Source organism: Chiloscyllium plagiosum, chromosome 1 (genome assembly GCF_004010195.1).
Source record: "Chiloscyllium plagiosum isolate BGI_BamShark_2017 chromosome 1, ASM401019v2, whole genome shotgun sequence".
Classification (NCBI taxonomy): domain Eukaryota; kingdom Metazoa; phylum Chordata; class Chondrichthyes; order Orectolobiformes; family Hemiscylliidae; genus Chiloscyllium; species Chiloscyllium plagiosum.
The window spans coordinates 119,732,890-119,758,371 of record NC_057710.1 but is presented as its reverse complement, the minus strand read 5'-3'; the positions used below and the strand labels follow the sequence as shown (position 1 = coordinate 119,758,371).

At 44.7% G+C, this 25,482-nt stretch overlaps 1 protein-coding gene across 1 annotated transcript; it reads right to left on the bottom strand.

Annotated features, from left to right (window-relative positions):
• coq2 (coenzyme Q2 4-hydroxybenzoate polyprenyltransferase) lies at positions 1-22,641 on the bottom strand. Its single transcript, XM_043695282.1, has 7 exons — positions 22,249-22,641; positions 20,358-20,524; positions 14,149-14,270; positions 6,518-6,603; positions 4,979-5,112; positions 2,079-2,267; positions 1-335 (listed from the first exon to the last, which is right to left on the bottom strand). The coding sequence occupies exons 1-7, from the start codon at positions 22,463-22,465 to the stop codon at positions 186-188; spliced, it is 1,065 nt and encodes a 354-aa protein (XP_043551217.1). The 5' UTR covers positions 22,466-22,641; the 3' UTR covers positions 1-185.
• Between the last annotated feature and the right edge of the window lie 2,841 nt (positions 22,642-25,482).

The window sequence follows — 25,482 nt, the reverse complement described above, 5'->3', positions numbered from 1 at the left end:
AGTCATTCAATTTTTGTCTTTTTAATAAATAGCTAAATGATTCAAAATTGCACTTAGAATAACTTAGTTTGCCAAGAGAAAAATATAAAAATTTGTTTAATAACAATAAAAGTACAATATGGAAGATGGTATCTTTACCAGCTTTACTACATAATCTTGATATCTGGTTTAGAAGCTGTCAATAACTACTGCACCTTTTCAGTGTTATGAAGTGACTTCTTTCTTTTCCAGAGGTTTCCAAGCACAATTCCAGAAAGCAGTATAAATCCTAATGTGCGATTCAAGCAGAATTTCTCCCAACAATCTTGGGGATTATTTATGTCCAATGAGTATATCTGTTTTAGAAAGTACAGGATTTATTTAAATAAATCAGAATCGTACAGAACACATTTTAGTTTTTAAAAATTCATCACAATAAAATTTTCTTAGTTGAAAGAGAATTGTCATAAAACATGAAACAACTATATTAAATAGTATAACTGACATAACACTTCATGAAGAAATATTTAACAAGATATGATAGTTTAACAATCTAAGAGCGAGTCAATGCCTGTTGATCTAATAATACTAGCTGCTCATGAAGTTGAGAATTTATTGATATTTAAACAGGATTTCGTTTACCTCCAGTTTTTTTTAGCAAAAAAGTACTTCATTCATTAGCCTACCTCTCCCCATCTCTGTAATTTCCAAAACCAAAACAATGTGACATACCTGCCATCTAGTTGTTACCAATATGCTCTACCAGTCCTAGCTGTGTCACTACAAGTAGCCATGCCTTTGGTTCCCAGTCATCAAAATGCAGGAAATCCTTCCCTACATTTCTCATTCTCTACCTTTCTTGCCTCCTTTAAGACACTTCTTAAAATCCCCTCTCTTTAATCAAACTTTTGGTCATTTTCTTTTGATACTTAGCAACATACTTTGTTTTATAGCACTTCTGTGACTTGCCTTGGGATGTGTCATTACAATAATCATGCTTTATAAGTTGCAATAAGTATGGCTGAATTCTATTCTTAACCAATACATGGTCCTTGAATAATCAAAGTCACGGTCCACATAAGGCAGTGGTATGTTGTGTAATGTCTATTTTGTTTCTTTTCTTGTGATTCCTCATACTAGTCTAGAAATTGATTCACATTTGTACAAACAAGGAACAATCCCTGCAGTTTGAATAACTTGTTATACCAGATATGGAGCCTTGGGCCTCATGAACATGAAACAGAAATTTGGACATCCCAGGCAAGTTTGACATTGGGGAAGTTATAACCTTTGGGCCAAAGATATTGAGACTGAAAATTTACTTTCCCATAACTTAATCTTATTTTCTCCAACATAAAGAAGAGTACTGCTTGAATTTATTTTCCTCAAATTCGAAACTGCAAGCACCAGAACCACCCCTCCCTGCGCTCGCCTTTGAAGGATTTCATCATAAACAGCTTCACTTCATTATATATAAAAAACTAAGAAGCAGCCTGTCAACAAATGAATTTGCTTTGTTCTTTGTATTAATTTTATGCTTTATAATGTAATGAAATGTGCCAATCTGTTGTTTTCACCAGGGAAACAACCAAAACGTTTCATAAAAGTTATACATTTTTGAGATAGAACACAATATTTTCCCTGAAGGTGTAATTATGTGCCTTATAGAGAACAAGTATTGTTTGTTTGCAGTGTGAATAATAATTCAAATATCTTTTGCAGTAACTTTATTCAATGACTAAAACATTCAGAGTTATAAGTTTTAATCACTAAACTCCTAATTACAAATCATTAATTAAATTGCTGCAGAGTGCAGCTGAAACAGGATCTACTAATTAGCAAAGCTGCAATATTCAAAACATACCAAATTCTCAACGTCATTACTTACATTATTTTTTAAAGCCTTTTGCTGCAACTTGTGAAGGGGATGTTGCTTTTGAAGGACAAACAAAATATTCTAGAATCACTATCTATAACAAGTGAAAGTGCAGCCTTTCTCAATTTTAAGAGGTATAAAAATTAAAGTTATAATTCTAGTCCAAATTCACCTCAATTTCAGTATTCATAAGTGAAGTAGAGAAATGTGCTAATGTTCATACCTGATGAGCTAGGTGAGCTCCAACAGTCACCACAGCAGCGTAGTACGGTAACGTCTGTTCACTGTTTAGTCCTACTATCGTCAATCCTGTCAGCATGACTGTGCTAAATCCAATTAGCCATTGTTTGGTCTGATCTTGAAACTTTAATGCAGTTGATTTCACTCCTACTAGAGCATCATCTGTTTTATCCTAAATACAGAAACTTAGAATAAAGCATTCTTGCAAACAGTCTGTCACTCAAATTAACTGTTGTTTATCATCGCAGGATGCCTATAAAAGATAATGTCACCATAATCCTACTGGACCATACAGCTGCTCTCCCAATAGAGAGAGGTGACTGCTAGTGGTGGGTCACCATGCCTCAAGTGAGGTGTTACTCTTCATGGTAACCGCAGCTAACACAGGAATTGAACCCATGATGTTGGTATCACACTGTATCACAAACAGAAAAAAACGCTAGAGAAACTCAGCAGGTCTGGAAGAAAGAAACAGTTATCATTCTGAGTGTCATACTGTGTTCAACACTTTTTTGCTTTAGGGTGTAGGTTTGCTCGCTGAGCTGTAGGTTTGATATCCAGACGTTTCATTACCAGGCTAGGTAACATCATCAGTGGCGACCTCCAAGTGAAGCGAAGCTGTTGTCTCCTGCTTTCTATTTATATCTTTCTCCTGGATGGGGTTTCTGGTGATGTCATTTCCTGTTCATTTTCTGAGGGGTTGATAGATGGTATCGAGATCTATGTGTTTGTTTATGGCATTGTGGTTGGAGTGCCAGGCCTCTAGGAATTCACTGGTATATCCCAGTCGAAATGGTGTTCTTTTTTCCTCCATGTGTAGGGCTACGAGAGTATCCTGGTGGCTAACTTCCTTCCTGTTTGTCTACGTAGTGTGTGTACCAAACACAGCCAGAAACCCTAACCACCTTACCTTACATCAAAAAAGTTTTAGAAATGACAGCCAGACTACTAAGACCCCTCGGAATCCTAGTAGCACACAAACCCACCAACACTCTCAAACAAAAACTAACAAACTTAAAAGACCCAGTACAACCCATGAACAAAACCCAACGTCGTCTACAAAATTCCATGCAAGGACCGCCACAAACACTACGTAGGACAAACAGGAAGAAAGTTAGCCAGGATACATGAACACCAGCTAGCCACAAAAAGACACGACCCTCTCTCCCTCGTAGCCCTACACATAGAGGTAAAAACAAACACCATTTCGACTGGAACAACACATCTATTCTGGGACAGGCTAAGCAAAGATATGCCAGAGAATTCCTAGAGGCCTGGCACTCCAACCACAACGCCATAAACAAACACATGGATCTAGATACCATCTATCAAGCTCTCAGAAAACGAACAGGAAATGACATCACCACAAACCCCAGGAACCCTATCCAGGAGAAAGATATAAACAGAAAGTAGGAGACAACAGCTTTGCTTCACTTGGAGGTCGCACTGATGATGTTCCCTAGCCAGGTAATGAAACGTCTGGATATCAAACTTACAGCTCGGCGAGCAAACCTACACCCTAAACCTCAACCTGAGCTATAAACCTTCACAAAACATTTTTGCTCTCTACACACGCTGCCAGACCAGCTGAGCTTTGCAGCGTTTTATGTGTTTTTTTTCCAGATTTATAGCATCCACAGTCCAGGCAGTCCCTGGGTTGCAAACCCGTTCCATTCTGGAGTCCTTTTGCAAATCAATTTGTAAACAAGTTAGAACACAATGCAGGACAATGGAAAGCAGCTGTCTGTAAGCACAGGAAATGTTCATATGTCAAGTCTTTAAAATTACAACCTCATATGGGATCTCATTTATCAGTATGAACGTTCATACATTGGGGACCCCACCCCTTATACATATGTAAGAAACCAACATCCCTCACCAGTAGAGAGTAAAAAGTTTACACAGCTGATTTATACAATATGCATGGTATGAAATGTAAGTCCAGTGATAATACTTTAAAATTAAATCAGCTGCACAAAAATCAACACTAAAAGCAAATATAATTTTAATGTAGGCTGCAGAAGTGTTACTGCTGAGATTCAGAAGCTGGATGAACTTAATGACATTTTGAATCTAAAGGAAAGTTTTCCATATGATTGAATTAACATTTGCTGTTTTTAATGCCAATTTACATACTAAAAAGATAAGCTATAAATCAAATACAGCAATTGCTATCATGTTTTGTTATCATACACATTATGCTCAATGAGTAGGAGAATTCTTCTGAAAATACACCCTAGGCATGACAATTGGATGCAGCCATTAGCACTGTGACAGGAACAGAAGTCAACTTGACCCTGCTTAGAAACATTTGAACAATCTGTAATGTTCGCTTAAAACGTAAATCACAATTTCATGGAAGATTTAAATAAGGCCGAACAAGTCCAATTTCTTAAATAATAATTAACTTGGCTTTAAAACACAAGAGAAACATTTCAGAATTCAAGGTATTTTTTATGGAACTCTACTATTGATATTCCACGTGCAAGCCTAGCCCTTCTCTTTTGACAGATGCACTTTTGATGCCTTGGTGCTACTTGAATCCCTCCAAACTCCTCAATCTTCCAACATTCATTTTCTAATTTAAGATCCTCCTTAACTCATCCCTTCAATCAAGGCAACACTTGTCACAATCTCCACTTTTGGAATGGTTTCAAGTTTGCCTCGCTCTGTTGAAGTACTCTGGGTAATTTTTCTATTCAAACGCCATATAAATCTAAGTTGCTCACACTAATTTGGACAGCTACAATATGCTGCAATGTCATTATAGCTGTTTATGACCAACATGGTCCATTTAGGTTTTAGCATCTCTTGTGGTGCTGCATGTTCCAAACAAGTAGTTGCAAAATTGAGATTTCGAGGAATCTTAATTTATAATCTTACCTGATGTGCATAAATAGTATCATATATCAATGTCCACATGATACCAGAAATATAAAGTGGTAGGCAGATTGACCAATCACAGGAGCCCTTCACAGCAGACCACCCTAAAAGTGTTCCCCAGTTGAATGTAAGACCTATAACCAATAATTCAGAAACAACTTAGAGATACATCTCAGTCAAATTTTGTGAAAAGAACTGGGGGGTGGGGGGGGGGGGGGCAGAATTGATTGATAATTGGTGCTAGAAAATGGGTGGAGGAATATATTATAGTAAATAGTTAGCAGGCAGCCTATCATATCACATCATCCTAGAAGTAAGCTGAATGAGGTGCACCCCAGAAGGACCAAAATCGATTTCCTCAGCAGAATGAATGTTAGCTATTAAAATGGGATTGCTTTAAATAAGAGTTGCGGGGGAATAAAACCTCAGAGGGGAGATAACAGTAAGGGGAAAAAATGATGGAAATGAAAGATAGAAAAGCAGAAAACAAAAGTAGAAGGCAGAGGAGGAGGATTTGGGCAGCAAGATGGCACAGTGGCTAGCACTGCTGTCTCACAACGCCAGAGACCCGGGTTCAATTCCCGGCTCAGGCAACTGCCTGTGTGGAGTTTGCACATTCTCCCTGTGTCTGCGTGGGTTTCCTCCGGGTGCTCCGGTTTCCTCCCACAGTCCAAAAATGTACAGATTAGGTGAATTGGCCATGCAAAATTGCCCGTAGTGTTAAGTGTAGGGGAATGGGTCTGGGTGGGTTGCTCTTCGGAGGGTTGCTCTTCGGAGGGTCGGTGTGGACTAGTTGGGCTGAAGGGCCTGTTTCCACACTGTAAGTAATCTAATCTAAGTAATCTAATCTAAAAAAAGAAACAAGGCAACAATGTAACATCAAAAAATGCTTAAAGTGCTGAACATAAACTAAGAAGTTTATGTAGAGATTATAAAACTTCATTAAGCATGTTTGGGTAAAGGAATTTGACATTATAATGTTATGTGTACAGTTCATGCACTTACTTTACATATTTATAATTTTTAATGTCATAAGCTAAACAAGTGAGTTCTCATACAATTACAAACATAAATTCTTCTGCAAAATGAAGTACTTTCGATTTAAATTACTTATTTCCTTATTTTCTGCAATTATTATTCTTCTATTGTTGGGAGATGTCACAAATTAAATCATTCCCTGGCAGCTTGATAGATTGCTTTATATTGGATTGAGATTGTCAGTTCCCCTAATGCCACTCATGCCAATCATTCACCAAAACATTGCTAATGTTGGAATAATGTCTTCTCCTTGACATCGAAAGCAAATCCAAGAATTGCAGAATAACAAAGTATCTGTCTCAGTTTTCCAGATTTTTAAATTGTATTGAGAGTTTATTAAGTAACCCACTTTGCAACACAATATGTACATCAGAAATTGAATATTTTTATTTTTTAAAAAACTCAACAAAGTTATTTTTTCAAATAATTTGTCTACAGCTCTATATTTTTTGGAGTTACATATTTTCTGGAAGCCCAAGAACGCTCAAAGAGTTTACATACCTAGAATTAGCTGTGGCCAATACGTTACTCTCTTCATTAATGGGTAAGTGACTACTAGTCCCAACGATGCAGCTCCAAGCACAATGCTGTCAAAAAGAAAGTGCATCCCATATTACTTAGCAAAGTACATGATTACTAAATTCAAGTGGATTTATACTGATATAGGTCTTAGATTATTTTCTCCATAAATAGATTGATCTTCATATTAAAATATTTGAGCATGTTTTCAGCATTGCTCCAGGTTTCCATCAAGGTTGTGCCAGCTTGAGAACCAACACAGAAATTCTGCCCCATTAAGTCATCTTTGGTTCTGCATATGTTAGGTTCAATGCATAACTAATCTTAGCTAACTTTAAAAAGTAGACAGTCCAATGCAGAAGAAATTGTACACATTTAGAGCACTATATAGCTTGTTACATGAATAGCAAATGTTCTTTTTTCACACATATCTGAACAAAACCATTTTATAAAACTGTCTGATATGTTCAAATAAGCAATAGCTGCAACATATTCCAAACAAAAACTTATCTATTCTCTATTTGTATAGATACATTGTTCAAACCAATTATGGAAAGTAAAACTAAATTGGGTTGCAGAAAAGAGTGTTGTTGATTACATTGTTTGATTAGCACTTCATTTACTACCTTAAATATCCATCCCCGACAACACTGATTAGTGTGCACTACAAGATGTATTACAAAACCTCAAGTGCTCCTTTAACAGCACTTTTTAAACCCACAAACTCACAACTTAGCAGACAAAGGAATGATGTGTGTGAGATTAAAACACCCCAAGTCACATACGGTCACTTGAATACAAAACCACTTGTTCCTTGTTGCTTCAAAGAGAAAATTCAGAGATACAGGAGTACTTTCACCACACATACGACAGTGGTTCAAGGTGGACCACCACTATCATGTCAAATAATAGGAAATAAAAGCAAGCAGTGCCCAAATACAGCCATAAAGTCATAGAGATGTAGAGCACGGAAACAGATCCAGTCCATGCCGACCAGATATCTCAACCCATACCAATTCCACCTGCCAGCACGCGGCCCATATCCCTCCAAACCCTTCCTATTCATACACCCATTCCAATGCCTTTTAAATGTTGCAATTGTACCAGCTTCCACCACTTCCTCTGGCAGCTCATTCCAAACACATACCACACTCTACATGCAAAGGTTGCCCCTTAGGTCTCATTTATATCTTTCCCCTCTCACATAAACCTATGCCCTCTAGTTCTGGACTACCCACCCCAGGGAAAATACTTTGCCTATCTACCCAATCCACGCTCCTCATAATTTTGTAAACCTCTATAAGGTCACCCCTCAGCCTCTGACACTCAAGTGAAAACAGCCCCAGCCTGTTCAGCTTCTCCCTATAGCTCAAATCCTCCAACCCTGGTAACATCCTTGTAAATCTTTTCTGAACTCTTTCAAGTTTCACAACATCTTTCTGATAGGGAGACCAGAATTGCATGCAATATTCGAACAGTGGCCTAACCAATGTCTGTTCAGCCGCAACATGACCTCCTAACTCCTGTACTCAATACTCTGACCAATAAAGGAAAGCATACTAAACGCCGCCTTCACTATTCTATCTACCTGCGACTCCACTTCCAAGGAGCAATTAACCCGCACTCCAAGGTCTCTTTGTTCAGCAACACTCCCAAGGACCTTACCATTAAGTGTATATGCAGCACCTTGCATTTATCTGAATTAAACTCCATATGCCACTTCTGAGCCCACTGGCCCATCTGGTCAAGATCCTGTTGTAATCGGAGGTAACCTTCTTTTTTGTCCACTACACCTCCAATTTTGGTGTCATCTGCAAACTTAGTAACTATACATCTTATGCTCGCATCCAAATCATTTATATAAATGACAAACAGTAGAGGACCAGGCACCGATGCTTGTGGCACTCCACTGGTCACAGGCCTCCAGACTGAAAAACAATCCTCCACCACCACCCTCTGTCTTCTACCTTTGAGGCAGTTCTGTATGCAAATGGCTAGTTCTCCCTGTATCCAGTGAAATCTAACCTTGCTAACCAGTCTCCCATGGGGAACCTTGTCGAACGCCTCACTGAAGTCCACATAAATCATATCTACTGTTCTGCCCCCATCAATCCTCTTTGTTACTTCTTCAAAAACTCAATCAATTTTGTGAGACATGATTTCCGACGCACAAAGCCATGTTGACTATCCCTAATCGGTCCTTGCCTTTCCAATTACATGCACATGCGGTCACTCAGGACTCCCTCCAACAACTTGCCCACCACCGACATCAGGTTCACTAGTCTATAGTTTCCTGGCCTGTCCTTACCACCAGCATTACCACATTAGCCAACCTCAGAGGGCACGCAAAGGAAAGGTCACTCAGGACTCCCTCCAACAACTTGCCCACCACCGACATCAGGTTCACTAGTCTATAGTTTCCTGGCCTGTCCTTACCACCAGCATTACCACATTAGCCAACCTCAGAGGGCACGCAAAGGAAAGAGAGGGGGAGAGAGAGGCGAGAGAGAGAGAGGCGCGAGAGAGAGAGAGGCGCGAGAGAGAGAGAGGCGCGAGAGAGAGAGAGGCGCGAGAGAGAGAGAGGCGCGAGAGAGAGAGAGGCGCGAGAGAGAGAGAGGCGCGAGAGAGAGAGAGGCGCGAGAGAGAGAGAGGCGCGAGAGAGAGAGAGGCGCGAGAGAGAGAGAGGCGCGAGAGAGAGAGAGGCGCGAGAGAGAGAGAGGCGCGAGAGAGAGAGAGGCGCGAGAGAGAGAGAGGCGCGAGAGAGAGAGAGGCGCGAGAGAGAGAGAGGCGCGAGAGAGAGAGAGGCGCGAGAGAGAGAGAGGCGCGAGAGAGAGAGAGGCGCGAGAGAGAGAGAGGCGCGAGAGAGAGAGAGGCGCGAGAGAGAGAGAGGCGCGAGAGAGAGAGAGGCGCGAGAGAGAGAGAGGCGCGAGAGAGAGAGAGGCGCGAGAGAGAGAGAGGCGCGAGAGAGAGAGAGGCGCGAGAGAGAGAGAGGCGCGAGAGAGAGAGAGGCGCGAGAGAGAGAGAGGCGCGAGAGAGAGAGAGGCGCGAGAGAGAGAGAGGCGCGAGAGAGAGAGAGGCGCGAGAGAGAGAGAGGCGCGAGAGAGAGAGAGGCGCGAGAGAGAGAGAGGCGCGAGAGAGAGAGAGGCGCGAGAGAGAGAGAGGCGCGAGAGAGAGAGAGGCGCGAGAGAGAGAGAGGCGCGAGAGAGAGAGAGGCGCGAGAGAGAGAGAGGCGCGAGAGAGAGAGAGGCGCGAGAGAGAGAGAGGCGCGAGAGAGAGAGAGGCGCGAGAGAGAGAGAGGCGCGAGAGAGAGAGAGGCGCGAGAGAGAGAGAGGCGCGAGAGAGAGAGAGGCGCGAGAGAGAGAGAGGCGCGAGAGAGAGAGAGGCGCGAGAGAGAGAGAGGCGCGAGAGAGAGAGAGGCGCGAGAGAGAGAGAGGCGCGAGAGAGAGAGAGGCGCGAGAGAGAGAGAGGCGCGAGAGAGAGAGAGGCGCGAGAGAGAGAGAGGCGCGAGAGAGAGAGAGGCGCGAGAGAGAGAGAGGCGCGAGAGAGAGAGAGGCGCGAGAGAGAGAGAGGCGCGAGAGAGAGAGAGGCGCGAGAGAGAGAGAGGCGCGAGAGAGAGAGAGGCGCGAGAGAGAGAGAGGCGCGAGAGAGAGAGAGGCGCGAGAGAGAGAGAGGCGCGAGAGAGAGAGAGGCGCGAGAGAGAGAGAGGCGCGAGAGAGAGAGAGGCGCGAGAGAGAGAGAGGCGCGAGAGAGAGAGAGGCGCGAGAGAGAGAGAGGCGCGAGAGAGAGAGAGGCGCGAGAGAGAGAGAGGCGCGAGAGAGAGAGAGGCGCGAGAGAGAGAGAGGCGCGAGAGAGAGAGAGGCGCGAGAGAGAGAGAGGCGCGAGAGAGAGAGAGGCGCGAGAGAGAGAGAGGCGCGAGAGAGAGAGAGGCGCGAGAGAGAGAGAGGCGCGAGAGAGAGAGAGGCGCGAGAGAGAGAGAGGCGCGAGAGAGAGAGAGGCGCGAGAGAGAGAGAGGCGCGAGAGAGAGAGAGGCGCGAGAGAGAGAGAGGCGCGAGAGAGAGAGAGGCGCGAGAGAGAGAGAGGCGCGAGAGAGAGAGAGGCGCGAGAGAGAGAGAGGCGCGAGAGAGAGAGAGGCGCGAGAGAGAGAGAGGCGCGAGAGAGAGAGAGGCGCGAGAGAGAGAGAGGCGCGAGAGAGAGAGAGGCGCGAGAGAGAGAGAGGCGCGAGAGAGAGAGAGGCGCGAGAGAGAGAGAGGCGCGAGAGAGAGAGAGGCGCGAGAGAGAGAGAGGCGCGAGAGAGAGAGAGGCGCGAGAGAGAGAGAGGCGCGAGAGAGAGAGAGGCGCGAGAGAGAGAGAGGCGCGAGAGAGAGAGAGGCGCGAGAGAGAGAGAGGCGCGAGAGAGAGAGAGGCGCGAGAGAGAGAGAGGCGCGAGAGAGAGAGAGGCGCGAGAGAGAGAGAGGCGCGAGAGAGAGAGAGGCGCGAGAGAGAGAGAGGCGCGAGAGAGAGAGAGGCGCGAGAGAGAGAGAGGCGCGAGAGAGAGAGAGGCGCGAGAGAGAGAGAGGCGCGAGAGAGAGAGAGGCGCGAGAGAGAGAGAGGCGCGAGAGAGAGAGAGGCGCGAGAGAGAGAGAGGCGCGAGAGAGAGAGAGGCGCGAGAGAGAGAGAGGCGCGAGAGAGAGAGAGGCGCGAGAGAGAGAGAGGCGCGAGAGAGAGAGAGGCGCGAGAGAGAGAGAGGCGCGAGAGAGAGAGAGGCGCGAGAGAGAGAGAGGCGCGAGAGAGAGAGAGGCGCGAGAGAGAGAGAGGCGCGAGAGAGAGAGAGGCGCGAGAGAGAGAGAGGCGCGAGAGAGAGAGAGGCGCGAGAGAGAGAGAGGCGCGAGAGAGAGAGAGGCGCGAGAGAGAGAGAGGCGCGAGAGAGAGAGAGGCGCGAGAGAGAGAGAGGCGCGAGAGAGAGAGAGGCGCGAGAGAGAGAGAGGCGCGAGAGAGAGAGAGGCGCGAGAGAGAGAGAGGCGCGAGAGAGAGAGAGGCGCGAGAGAGAGAGAGGCGCGAGAGAGAGAGAGGCGCGAGAGAGAGAGAGGCGCGAGAGAGAGAGAGGCGCGAGAGAGAGAGAGGCGCGAGAGAGAGAGAGGCGCGAGAGAGAGAGAGGCGCGAGAGAGAGAGAGGCGCGAGAGAGAGAGAGGCGCGAGAGAGAGAGAGGCGCGAGAGAGAGAGAGGCGCGAGAGAGAGAGAGGCGCGAGAGAGAGAGAGGCGCGAGAGAGAGAGAGGCGCGAGAGAGAGAGAGGCGCGAGAGAGAGAGAGGCGCGAGAGAGAGAGAGGCGCGAGAGAGAGAGAGGCGCGAGAGAGAGAGAGGCGCGAGAGAGAGAGAGGCGCGAGAGAGAGAGAGGCGCGAGAGAGAGAGAGGCGCGAGAGAGAGAGAGGCGCGAGAGAGAGAGAGGCGCGAGAGAGAGAGAGGCGCGAGAGAGAGAGAGGCGCGAGAGAGAGAGAGGCGCGAGAGAGAGAGAGGCGCGAGAGAGAGAGAGGCGCGAGAGAGAGAGAGGCGCGAGAGAGAGAGAGGCGCGAGAGAGAGAGAGGCGCGAGAGAGAGAGAGGCGCGAGAGAGAGAGAGGCGCGAGAGAGAGAGAGGCGCGAGAGAGAGAGAGGCGCGAGAGAGAGAGAGGCGCGAGAGAGAGAGAGGCGCGAGAGAGAGAGAGGCGCGAGAGAGAGAGAGGCGCGAGAGAGAGAGAGGCGCGAGAGAGAGAGAGGCGCGAGAGAGAGAGAGGCGCGAGAGAGAGAGAGGCGCGAGAGAGAGAGAGGCGCGAGAGAGAGAGAGGCGCGAGAGAGAGAGAGGCGCGAGAGAGAGAGAGGCGCGAGAGAGAGAGAGGCGCGAGAGAGAGAGAGGCGCGAGAGAGAGAGAGGCGCGAGAGAGAGAGAGGCGCGAGAGAGAGAGAGGCGCGAGAGAGAGAGAGGCGCGAGAGAGAGAGAGGCGCGAGAGAGAGAGAGGCGCGAGAGAGAGAGAGGCGCGAGAGAGAGAGAGGCGCGAGAGAGAGAGAGGCGCGAGAGAGAGAGAGGCGCGAGAGAGAGAGAGGCGCGAGAGAGAGAGAGGCGCGAGAGAGAGAGAGGCGCGAGAGAGAGAGAGGCGCGAGAGAGAGAGAGGCGCGAGAGAGAGAGAGGCGCGAGAGAGAGAGAGGCGCGAGAGAGAGAGAGGCGCGAGAGAGAGAGAGGCGCGAGAGAGAGAGAGGCGCGAGAGAGAGAGAGGCGCGAGAGAGAGAGAGGCGCGAGAGAGAGAGAGGCGCGAGAGAGAGAGAGGCGCGAGAGAGAGAGAGGCGCGAGAGAGAGAGAGGCGCGAGAGAGAGAGAGGCGCGAGAGAGAGAGAGGCGCGAGAGAGAGAGAGGCGCGAGAGAGAGAGAGGCGCGAGAGAGAGAGAGGCGCGAGAGAGAGAGAGGCGCGAGAGAGAGAGAGGCGCGAGAGAGAGAGAGGCGCGAGAGAGAGAGAGGCGCGAGAGAGAGAGAGGCGCGAGAGAGAGAGAGGCGCGAGAGAGAGAGAGGCGCGAGAGAGAGAGAGGCGCGAGAGAGAGAGAGGCGCGAGAGAGAGAGAGGCGCGAGAGAGAGAGAGGCGCGAGAGAGAGAGAGGCGCGAGAGAGAGAGAGGCGCGAGAGAGAGAGAGGCGCGAGAGAGAGAGAGGCGCGAGAGAGAGAGAGGCGCGAGAGAGAGGGGAGGTAGAGGGGGGGGAGAGAGAGAGAGGGGAGAGGGAGGAGGGAGAGAGAGTGGGGGAGAGAAAATCAATCGTATTAATTGAATAAAAACGCCAGCCACTTAATTGATTGCCACCCAGGGATGCATAAAATGTATCCCTGGGCCCTGCAACTTAGTGAACCAGTGAACTGGCTTTCCTACCTTATAGGGTCAGGACACCGTAAGTAATAGGATCACTAGTTGGCTTTTCGGCCCCTCGAGCCTACACCGCTATTCAATAACATCCTGGCTGATCCAACATTCCTCATATCCACTTTCCTGCCTTTTCTTCATATCCTTGATTCCCCTACTAATCTTTTAAATATACCGAAGGACTCTGCCCTACAACTGTTTGGCAAGGAGGTCCAAAGTCTCACAACTGTCTTCAGCTCAGCCTTAGATTGGTGCCCTTTTTTCTGTTATGGCTTCTGTTGCACATGGATGGATACATAAATAGGAAGGGCTTAGAGGGATATGGGCCAATTTCTGGCAAATGGAACTATATTAGATTAGGATATCTGAACATGGATGAGTTGGACCGAAGGGTCAGTTTCCGTGCTGTGCATCTCTATGACTCTATTTAACCTGTCAAATAAGAATTCTAAATGCTTCAATGAGATCACCTCTCATTCTCCTAAACTCCAGTGAGTAAGGTCCCAATTTTCTTCCAGTCCTAGGATCCTTGCCATGTCCAAATAATCCCAGCCAACAAATCAGGACTGTGACCTTTTTACAGATGTCAAGATCATTAACTACTTTCTTTCCAGGCCTGCCAATAATATCATTTCATTTCTATTTCATTTCAGATTTCCAGCATCCACAGTACTTCCCTTTTATAATACCAGATTAATCAAAATACAAGCCAACATTTCTTCCACCTATTCCATCCACAGAAACCGGTGTTACCTTCACTTGCCTGTAATCATTTAAGCACAGGAGAACAGCAAGTCCCAAACTCAGCTGACCGCTCAAAAACACCAGGGCCTGTAAATGACTGACTTCTCCAGCCGCTATAGGCCGATTTCCAGTTCTGGCAACCTATTCCAGATTCAGAGAAAGATAGGACAATTAACAAGGATCCTTGAGAAGAAATTTTAAAGACAGCACCAGTAGGTATTAAGATGACAATAGTCAGTAATCACTTAAGCAACAAAAACACAAAATACTGGAAATACTCAGCAGGTCAAACAGTACTTGTGGAGTTTAGGAGAGAAATGATCTCTAAATTTCTCCAACCTACAATGATCCCCTCCATCACAAATTCTGTATTCCTGATTCTAGCTTTTTTATTACAAAATATTCTCCCACTCTATAAGTAATAAGACTTTTCTCCAAAAATCAAGAAATAGAAACTTTATTGTATACATAGAAAAAAGGAACAAGAAGCGTCAAAGGAGAGAGTTGTGGGAATAGCCCATAGGTGCCCCTCACATGATATAACTTACAAGTCTCCAAATCCCTAAATACTGATAACTGGAGTACAATAGAAAAACAGAACCTAAACACACTAGCAAATGAGATCGTACTCAGGGAAAAAAAAATGGCATAAAGAAAAAATTAAAATTTCTTTAAATGCATGCAACATTCTTAAAGATGAATGAACTGATAGCACAAAAATGAACATGATACAAAATCCACCACAGAGACAAGGCTAGATCATGAATATTCAAAATTAATTGATATTTTGGAAGGACAGGAGAAAAGGAATAGGAGAAGGGGAAGCTGTGTTACTAAAGGATGAGATCAGTACAGCAGCAAGAAATTATCATAGCTCAGAAGCTCAAGACATAGAATCAGCTTGAGTTAAGGAATAGTATATAAAAAAAATCACTGGTGCGAGTAGGCCTCCTAGTGTAGTAAAACTTCATGTAAATGAAGAAATAAAAGGAACTTACAAGAAGGGTACTACAATAATCATGGGATGATTTCCATCTTCATTTAGATTGGAAGAATCAAATTGGCAAAGGTAGCCTTGAGTATGAATTCACAGAGTATATTCAAGACAGTTTCGAAGAACAATATATTCTGGAAGCAATCAGAGGCGGCTAAATCAAATCTGGTTATGTATAGTGTACAATTTATGACCTCAATGTAATAGATCCTCTAGGCAAATGTAATCGTAACATGGTAGAAATTCAAATCACGTTCAGTTTTAGTGCAAGAAATGTGTCGAGAATCTCTGTCTTAGAAGAACTACTCATTTAAGTAACTTCGATATTAGAATTCTCACCATGCTTCTCAAATTCATCCATGGCCTCTGCTTCTCCCTGTAATCTCCTTTAATCCAATAACCTTCCAAAACATCTGCACACTTCGACTTCCAGCCTCATATACAATTCCACTTGTGCTCACAGCTTCAGTTACCAAAGCCCTATGGTCTGGAATGCCCTTCCAATTTGTCTCTGTCACAATACTCCCCTTCTTTATGATGCTCCTTAGAATCTATTTACATAAGCCTTACCGTAGTTAGCTAGGTGGCTGGCAAACTACTCACACTCATAACTTTTCTTTTCCACTTTGACTATATTGACCAAGATCTTGGCCATTTACCATAACCAGTGATTAGGTTTCTGGTTTCCACCCAGGTAGCTCAGGTTCAACTCCTTGTATGGGAATGAAATCAGTCATGGTTCAGTTGTAGCACACTTGCCCGAGCTGCATGGTTTTAGGTTCAAGTTCTGCTCCACAGAACATGCACAAGAATCTAGGCTGATACTCCAGTGCAGTACCGACGAGTGCTGCACTATCAGAGGAGCTGTCTTTTGGATGAGATGTTAAGCTGATGTCCCAACTGTCTGTTTGAGTGAATGTAAAGGTCCAATGGCCCTACTCAGAAGATCAGAGGAGTCATGCCTGGCTAACATTTACCCATCAAAAAACAGATTATCTAGTCATTCCTGTATTGCTGTCAAAGGGAGCAGAATGAAAATTAGCTGCTATGATTCCAATATTAGTGATTGTGCTGCAAAAGAAACTAACTTTATTGGCTGTAAAGAATTTTGGGATGTCCAGTGGTTATGAAAGATGCTAAATAAATACAGGTGCCTGCACATGTTATTCAACATTACAAAGGGAGTTATATAAACATTAGTTGCTGAAATAGAACTGAAGAAATCAACAAACTTCTTGCATTTGGTGTTGAAATGAATGTGGAGGGAGAAAGGTTTTAAGGATTGATTAGTTGCTTCTTGTCAGTTAGCTCACCTGGCTGTTTTACAATGCAGTGTGATGCCAAAAGCCTGGGTTCAATTCCTGCATTGGCTAAGGTTACCATGAATGCACTGTAAGGAAGGAATACCTAGAGAAGGACTGAAGCCAGAATGGATTTCTGACTTCTTTCCAAAGGCAATTACCCACATTTAATAGGCTTTGGTTTAGAGATGTGTACAATGACTGAAATACCTATGTGCATGAGAATACTTTGTATTACATGAAATTTTTATTTTCTCACTGAGTAACAAGTTATTTTATCTGCTTACTCCTGTGTCTAGACACCTAGACATAAATAAGAAATCAGTCCACATTGGTCATGCTAGTGTTATGTCTCAGTCACGGAGGGTTCATGCATGTCCTTGATTCATTAGAAAAGGCAAAGGACTATTTGGACACTTTAAAATAGACTGGTTGGTTCAAGCAATATGGACATTAATGGGTTTTTTTCTGCCATAGAGTCATAGAGATGTACAGCATGGACCAACTTCGGTCCAACCCGTCCATGCTGACCAGATTTCCCAACCCAATCTAGTCCCACCTGCCAGCACCCGGCCCATAACCCTCCAAACCCTTCCTATTCATATACCCATCCAACTGCCTTTAAATGATGCAATTATATCAGCCTCCACCACTTCCTCTGGCAGCTCATTCCAAACACGTACCACCCTCTGTGTGAAAAAGTTGCCCCTTAGGCTTCTTTTATATCTTTCCCCTCTCACCCTAAACCTATGCCCTCCAGTTCTGGACTACCCCACCCCAGGGAAAATACTTTGCCTATTTATCCTATCCACGCCCCTCATAATTTGTAAACCTCTATAAGGTCACCCCTCAGCCTCCGACACTCTAGGGAAAACAGCCCATCCTGTTCAGCCACTTCCTATAGCTCACATCCTCCAACCCTGGCAACATCCTTGTAAATCTTTTCTGAACCCTTTCAAGTTTCACAACACTTTTTCCGATAGGAAGGAGACCAGAATTGCACCTACTATTCCAACAGTGGCCTAACCAATGTCCTGTACAGCCGCAACATGACCTCCCAACTCCTGTGCTCAATACTCTGACCAATAAAGGAAAGCATACCAAATGCCTTCTTCACTATCCTATCTACCTGCGACTCCACTTTCAAAGAGCTATGAACCTGCACTCCAAGGTCTCTTTGTTCAGCAACACTCCCAAGGACCTTACCATTAAGTGTATAAGTCCTGCTAAGATTTGCTTTCCCAAAATGCAGCACCTCGCATTTATCTGAATTAAACTCCATCTGCCACTTCTCAGCCCATTGGCCCATCTGGTCCAGATCCTGTTGTAATCTGAAGTAACCCTCTTCGCTGTCCACTACACCTCCAATTTTGGTGTAATCTGCAAACTTACTAACTGTACCTCTTATGCTTGCATCCAAATCATTTATGTAAATGACAAAATGTAGAGAACCCAGTATCGATCCTTGTGATACTCCACTGGTCACAGCCTCCAGTCTGAAAAACAACCCTCCACCACCACCCTCTGTCTTCTACTTTTGAGCCAGTTCGGTGTCCCAAATGGCTAGTTCTCCCTGTATTCCATGAGATCTAACCTTTCTAATCAGTCTCCCATTGGCTGTCGTTGGCTTTGGACATCGGTTTTGTCCCTTTAATATGTTGCTGTTTCTCTCCCTTCTTGCTTTTTTGGGGCAGAGCAACTGTTGTCGGAATTTTTCTTTGGTTTGATTTTTATCAGTAGTAATGGGGGTCGATGGATGAGTGGAATGGGCAAAATGCCAATTTTTAACTTCTTTGTCTGAAAGATTTATGTATTCTTTTTGTTTGTCTGGGTTTGTCATGCAGCTTCAGCTAGGAGCCATGGAGATGTTTGTGAGTAGTGTGAGTGCCCCCTATGGGCAGGGGGGAAAGTCGCTTATTATCTGTTTTATTGTAGGTGCAGTTTTCAGAAGTTTTGTTTTGGTAGTTTCTGTAGTTGTTTTTTTTATAGTCTCTACGAGTCTTTAATTGTTTCCACTTGGCGCACTGTGAGTAGGATTACTTCTCTTGGGGGTTCATGGGTTGTTTCAGATAGCTATGGCTAGTTGCCCCTTTAAATGGTGCACCTGGAATATTATTGGGGGGGGGGGTCACTCATCAATTAAGAGAAAAAAAGTACTTTTGAGTCTTAGAAAGGAGAGGATTGATGTTACTCTGTTGCAAAACACCCACCTTGATGACAAGGAGAATCTAAAGTTGCAGCAGGGTGAGTTTGACCGGGTGTTCTTTTTGTCTTTTTCATCTAAAAGCAGGGGAGTGGCTATACTCGTTCAGAAGAATCGCCCATTTCAGTTGTTAGCTCAAACGAAGGATGAATATGGGCAGTTTGTGATCAAAGCTTTAGCACATGGTGCAGAGTATGGTATTCTGAATGTTTACTGCCCCCGGCACACCCCCTTTAAATTTTTAACAGATGCGCTTTTCAGATGGATGGCCCTTGTGCATGCCATACAAATATAGAGAGAAACTTTAATCATCTCATGGATCCCACAGTGGACAGGATGCCCAGCAGTCTCCCTGGCAACTCCCCGCAATCTAAACAATTGATGGACCTACGTGGGGAGTTTGGGATTGGTGGATGTACGGAGATGCCTTCACCCGGTGGGTAGGGACTTTATCTTTTTCTTCAATCCGCACAAGTGCTACACAAGGATTGATTGGTTTCTTGCTCCACTGTTTTTTTTTGGATTTGGTGTTATCCTGTAAAATTGGGAACTTAGCCATTTCTGATCATGCGGCAGTGTATCTGGAGGTTAAGGCCAGGGATAATGGGGTAGGCTCACAGCACTGGCACATGGAAACTTTTCTCCTGAAGGACAGTAAGTTTATTAAGTACTTTTCACAGGAGTTTAAAATGTTCTTGGATATCAAATCAGGTATGACCAGTAACCCGTTGGTGCTCTGGGATACTGCCAAGGCCAATGCAATAGGTAATAATTATCTCTTATACAGCAAGTTGGAAACAACAGAGGGGAGAGTAGCAGTGTATACTTGAGGCCCGGCTGAAGGCAACCGAGACCGTGTATTTTGACAGGCCATCTGTGATTAAGTTACAGCGGATCACAGCTCTTTGGGCTGCTCGGAACTCTGCACTTACTCAGACAGCAAAGAGAGAGATCTCTTTCGTGAAACAAAGGGTATTTGAGAATGGCAATAAGCTAGTAAATACTCGGCATATCTGGCTAGGAAGAAGAGCGCCACCCCCCACCAATCTATTAGAGGGTGTACTGGTCCTCTTGTGGTTTCAAAAAGATCAAAGTAGTGTTTAGGAAATTTCACTCCGAGCTGTATCAGTCAGAGGGCTGTGAGGACAGGTTGGCGAAGATGGAGTCTTTCTTTAAGAACCTGGACCTTCCAGGTGTGACTCCGGAGCAGGCGTCCCTTTTGAATACTCCCTTGACAAGTGTGAGAGATACAGGAGGTAGCAAAGCAGCTCCAAAGAGATAAGGCACCTGGCCCAAATGGCTTACCGAGTGAGTTTTATAAGAAATTTATGAATATGTTGGCCGGGCCAATGCCAGAAACATACAATTATTCGTAGTAATTTTGATCAAGATCCCGTTATACTCTGAGGTAACCTTCGCTATCCACTACACCTCCAATTTTGGTGTAATCTGCAAACTTATAAGCTATACCCCACCCCCCATGTTCACTTCTGAATTATTTAAATAAATGATGAAAAGCCCACTCCCTCAGCACTGACCCTCTGACAGTGCCCACTCCCTCAGAGAAGCTAATATTGCATTGATTGGTTTAAATAGAAATATTATTAGGTTAATATAGGTAGCATCAAAAATGAGGACCCAATACTTAATAGAAGATTATCCTTGTTAAATCAAGTTGTCTATGCAAATGAACAGTTAACACAGGAACACATTCCAGAGGAGAGTGTTACCTTTCTGTCAATATCTTTATCCCACATGTCATTGATTGTACACCCAGCTCCTCGCATCAGTAATGCACCTGCTCCAAAAAGTGCAAGCATGGCCAAATCTGGAAAACAACCTGGTTCTGCTGCTAAACTGATACTCCAGGTGCAAGGTAAATACAACAACCAGGTCCCTGAAACATCAAATTATAACAGATGAAACATTTCTATGTGCCACTACCTTGTCAGGCTAAGACTTGAAAAAAAAGAACAAAATGTTTAATATTGCAATAAATCCAACATTCATGTAAGAAATGCACTGCTAAACCAGCTGACAAGGCTTATATGTATGTTCAGTACCCTACAATACATTCTGTCCAATTCTGCAAGATTTTATATTTGCAGCCATATAGACTGACTTCAGTAAGGCATTTGACAAGGTTCCTCATGGGAGACTGGTTAACAAGATTAGATCTCATGGAATACGTGCAGAACTAGCCATTTGGATACAGGACTGGTTCAAAGGTAGAAAACAGAGGACGGTGATGGAGTGTTGCTTTTCAGACTGGAAGCCTGTAACCAGTGGTGTGTCACAGAGATTGATGCTTTTCATCATTTATTTAAATAATTCAGAAGTGAACATGGGGGGTGGGGTATAGCTTATAAATTTGCAGATTACACCAAAATTGGAGGTGTAGTGGATAGCGAAGGTTACCTCAGAGTATAACAGGATCTTGATCATATCGGCCAATGGGCTGAGGAGTGGCAGATGGAGTTTGGATAAATGCAAGGTGCTGTATTTTGGAAAAGCAAATCACAGCAGGATTCCTTCACTTAATGGTAAGGTCCTGGGGAATGTTGCTGAACAAAGAGACCTTGGAGTGCAGGTTCGTAGTTCCTTGAAAGTAGTTACAGGTAGATAGGATAGTAAAGGAGGTATTTGGTATGCTTTCCTTTATTGGTCAGAGTATTGAGTATAGGACGTTGGTTAGGCCACTTTTGGAAAATTGTGTGCAATTCTGGTCTCTTTGTGAAGAAGGAGGTTATGAAACTTGAAAGGGTTCAGAAAAGATTTACAAGGTTGTTGCCAGGGTTGGAGGATTTCAGCTATAGGGAGAGGCTGAATAGACTGGAGCTGTTTTCCCTGGAGCATCAGAGGCAGAGGAGTGACCTTATAGAGTTTATAAAACCATGAGGGGCATGGTTAGGGTAAATAGACAAGGGTTTTTCCCTGAGGTGGGGGGAGTCCAGAACTAGAGGGCTCAGGTTTAGGGTGAGAGGGGAAAGATATAAAAGAGACCTAAGGGGCAACTTTTTCACTCAGAGGGTGGTACGTGTATGGAATGAGCTGCCAGAGGAAGTGGTGGAGGCTGGTACAATTGCAACATTTAAAAGGCATTTAAAGAATGAGTGTGTGAATAGGAAGGGTTTGAAGGGATATGGGGCAAGTGCTTGCAAATGAGTTGGGATATCTGGTCGGCATGGATGGGTTGGACAGAAATGTCTGTTTCTGTGCTGTACATCTCTATGACTGGTAACAGAAACAGTAGCAGGCCTTTCAAACCGACTCCATCATTCAGTCGGATCATAAATGCCAACTCAGATGGCTAAACGCTTAAAAAAAATTGAATGTTACCAGCAGCATGGATGCTAACATAGGTGTGAGTAACTTGACACATATTAAGAATGTTTGTTTTGTTTTTGTTTCCCCTCCGAGTTGGAAACGACGTCCTGCATTCTCTGAGTATCTGACTGACAGATGCCAGTTCCAGGATCTGATCCAGCCCAGGCCGAACTGTAACCGGCGAACTGTCGCTGCTACCACATTCCAGCCTTCCCTAACACCAGCCCAGCCCCGATCCACCTCCACCTCCACCTGCAGAAAGACCGAGCCGCGGTACATTCCAATGAGGTTTACCGATCGGTTTGTCCAGTCGCATCAGTTTCAGGTAGGGCTGCACCGCCGACGGCGCCGATCCGACCAGGCCAGCCGCCGACAGGCCGCTCCTACGCCTGAAGTCCACACTGACCGGCACTGAGACATGGCGAGCGGCCTCCCGCCCACTCAGGCCGACCGTTAGCCGCGGGGCCGCGAGCACGGACAGACGGCAGCGCGAGGCCAGCCTCAGCAACATCCCGCGCGGCTTCCGGCACCACTGCGCGGTGTGACGTCAACCGCGAACGAAGAGCGCATGCGCGGTATTGGAATCTCTCCGCCAAATTCAAAAAAAAACCTCACACCACCAGGTTGTGTCCTGCAGGTTTATTTGGAAGCACTAGATTTCTGAGCATTGCTCCTTCATCAGGATCAAAATCAGAACCTGATCAGCCCCTGCGGAACTAAATCCGAGAGGGAGAATGGAGAATGGAGAATGGAGAAATGGAGATAGTGTCTTGTGAATAGGAGGACGGCAACAGACAGTTCACCACCAGCTTTTCAAGGGTAATTAGTCTATCAATCCTGGTGCAGCTATTAACACTGCCAGCCCACGAACGAATAAAACAAAATAAAACCTCGAATCTTTGAGAATTTGCTCTTTCTGGAACATTGCACTGTATAATTCACTTGCGTGTGCTGTCTGTCTTTTAGCTACTACATCCCTTTCAAACGTTACTTTATCATCTTTGTCTGTTATGCTCCCAGTATGTTATCAATTCTGTTTTTCTGCCTATCGAAATTTTACTCTTTAACTTTTTGTGAATTATTTCTGGCTGCAATACTACCTCACACATTACATTGGACAATTTCTCTTTGGCTTCCCTTACTTTGAATTTCACCTTCCTTGAGTGTGTTTCTTTCTTCTAACATCATTGCTAATATCCCACTCGTCATCCCTTCCTCGTCTCTTTCGCTTTGGTGTTTTGATAGTATTTCATTTGTAGTATGTTGTATAAACATTTTTATATCTCCTTTGTGTTTCTTGTTCTGAGATACCGTTTGTTTTTATTCCTCAATCCTGAGAAATTCATACCATCTGTAACTCGAAGGATAAATGCCTTTGATATTTTCTTCCTTCAACATATTAATTTCCAATTAATTCCACATCCTTTTCTTTTTTTGTATTTTAATTTTCAACTTGTTTATTGGCACAAGAAGACAATGATCTAAATCTATAACTGTTCTACGGTAAGCTTAGTCATAGAGTCATAGAGATGTACAGCATGGAAACAGACCCTTCGGTCCAACCTGTCCATGCCAACCAGATGTCCCAACCCAATCTAGTCCCACTTGCCAGCACCTCGCCCATATCCCTCCAAACCCTAAAGGTTTGTTTCACTTTCACAGAATGGTATTTGAATTCTGTACAAATTGCCCAGACTTCTCCAAGGGTACACTGTTCTTTTAAGTAACTTACATAAAGTGTTTGCTACCATTATAAGCTTCCTGACAAAATCATATATGTCTTTTTCTTCTTACATTTTTCAGTCTAAGTCCCTCTTGACAAATTTGCTTTGCAATGTTCCTTCAATCATTTTAGCACTTAAAATACCTGTTATAATTACCACATGAGGTGATTTAACTTGGAGCCAGAGAGTCATAATCATGGAAACTGAGCCTTTGGTCCAACTAGTCCATGTCAACCTTGTTCCTAAACTGAACTAATCCCACTTTCCTGTATTTGGCCCACATCCCTCCAAGCCTTTGCTATTCATGAACTTATCCAAATGTCTTTTAAACATTGTCGGTCAGTTCATTCCACACACTAACCACTCTCTGTGTAAAAAAAAAAAAGTACTAACCATATCTCCCATATTCACATCCAAATCATTTATTTAAATGACAAAAATCAGTGGACCCAGCATTGATCCTTGCAGCACACCACTGGTCAGAAAGACTGAAAAATAACCGTTTATCACCATCCTCTGTCTCCTACCTTCAAGCCAATTTTGTATCTAATGGGCTAGCTTCCCCCTAGAGACCATGTTGTATAAACGCGCTGACCAGTCTACCATGTGGAACCTTGCCAAACACCTTGCTGAAGTCCTTTAGACAATGTTGACAGCTATGTTTCAGGAATTTGAGGTTTCCATGCCAGTGTTTACCCTTCTCTGTTCTGATTAGATGTTCCCAAGTTGATGACAGGTGTCACAAATGAACCTGCCAACTTGATCATAACACTTCAGGATGTTGACATAAAATACCTCTATTTCCTAATAACTCTGACCTTGTGTTGGGGCATGAACGTGTATGGCAAATGATTCAAACGTTGTGGCACAGTGACTCAGTGGTTAGCACTGCTGCCCCACAGCACTAGGGACCCGGATTTGATTCCAGCCTTGGGCCACTGTCTGTGTGGAGTTTGCACATTCTCCCTGTGTCTGTATGGGTTTTCTCTGGGTGATCCGGTTTCCTCCCACAGTCCAAAGATGCGCAGGTTAGGTGAACTGGCCGTGCTAAATTTCCCATAGCGTCCAGGGATGTGTAGGTTCGGTGCATTAATCATGGCAAATGTAGAGTAGTAGGGGAGGGGATTTGGTCTGGGTGTAATACTCTTCAGAGGGTTGGTGTGGACTTTTTGGGCCAAATGGCCTGTTTCCACATTATAGGAATTCTATGATTCTATGAAATGTCAAGAATAAGGGTGTTGAACTTAGACCATGGATCAGTATTTGGAGCTACAATGTTGTGGCCATTACAGAGACTTAGATAACATGGGGGCAGACATGGTTGGTGGAGGGCACAGTGGCTCAGTGGCTAGCCCTGAGGCCTCATAGTACTAGGGACCTGAGTTCAATTTCAGCCTCTGGTGGCTGTTTGTATGTTCTCCCTGTGTCTGCATGGGTTTCATCTGTGTGCTCTATTTCCTCCCACAATCCAAAGGTGTGCAGTTTAGGTGGATTGGCCATGCTAAATTGCCTGTAGCATTAGGTGCATCATTCAAGGGAATGGTCTGGGTGGGATGCTGTTTGGAGGGTCAGTGTGGACTTGCTGGGCCAAAGGGCCTGTTTCCACTGACGGGATTCTAAGTAAACAATTTTCCTTTGATCACTTTTTTCTGGGATTATCCAGTAACATTGAATTATTCTCACACATATTATGTTTATTAGGATTCCTGCACCATTCCTATGTTTCTCAGCTGCTGAGAAATAAAACATTTTTTTGACAAGATTCTAACCATCTTGTTCCTGCAAGTCCTTGTATGTCAATAAT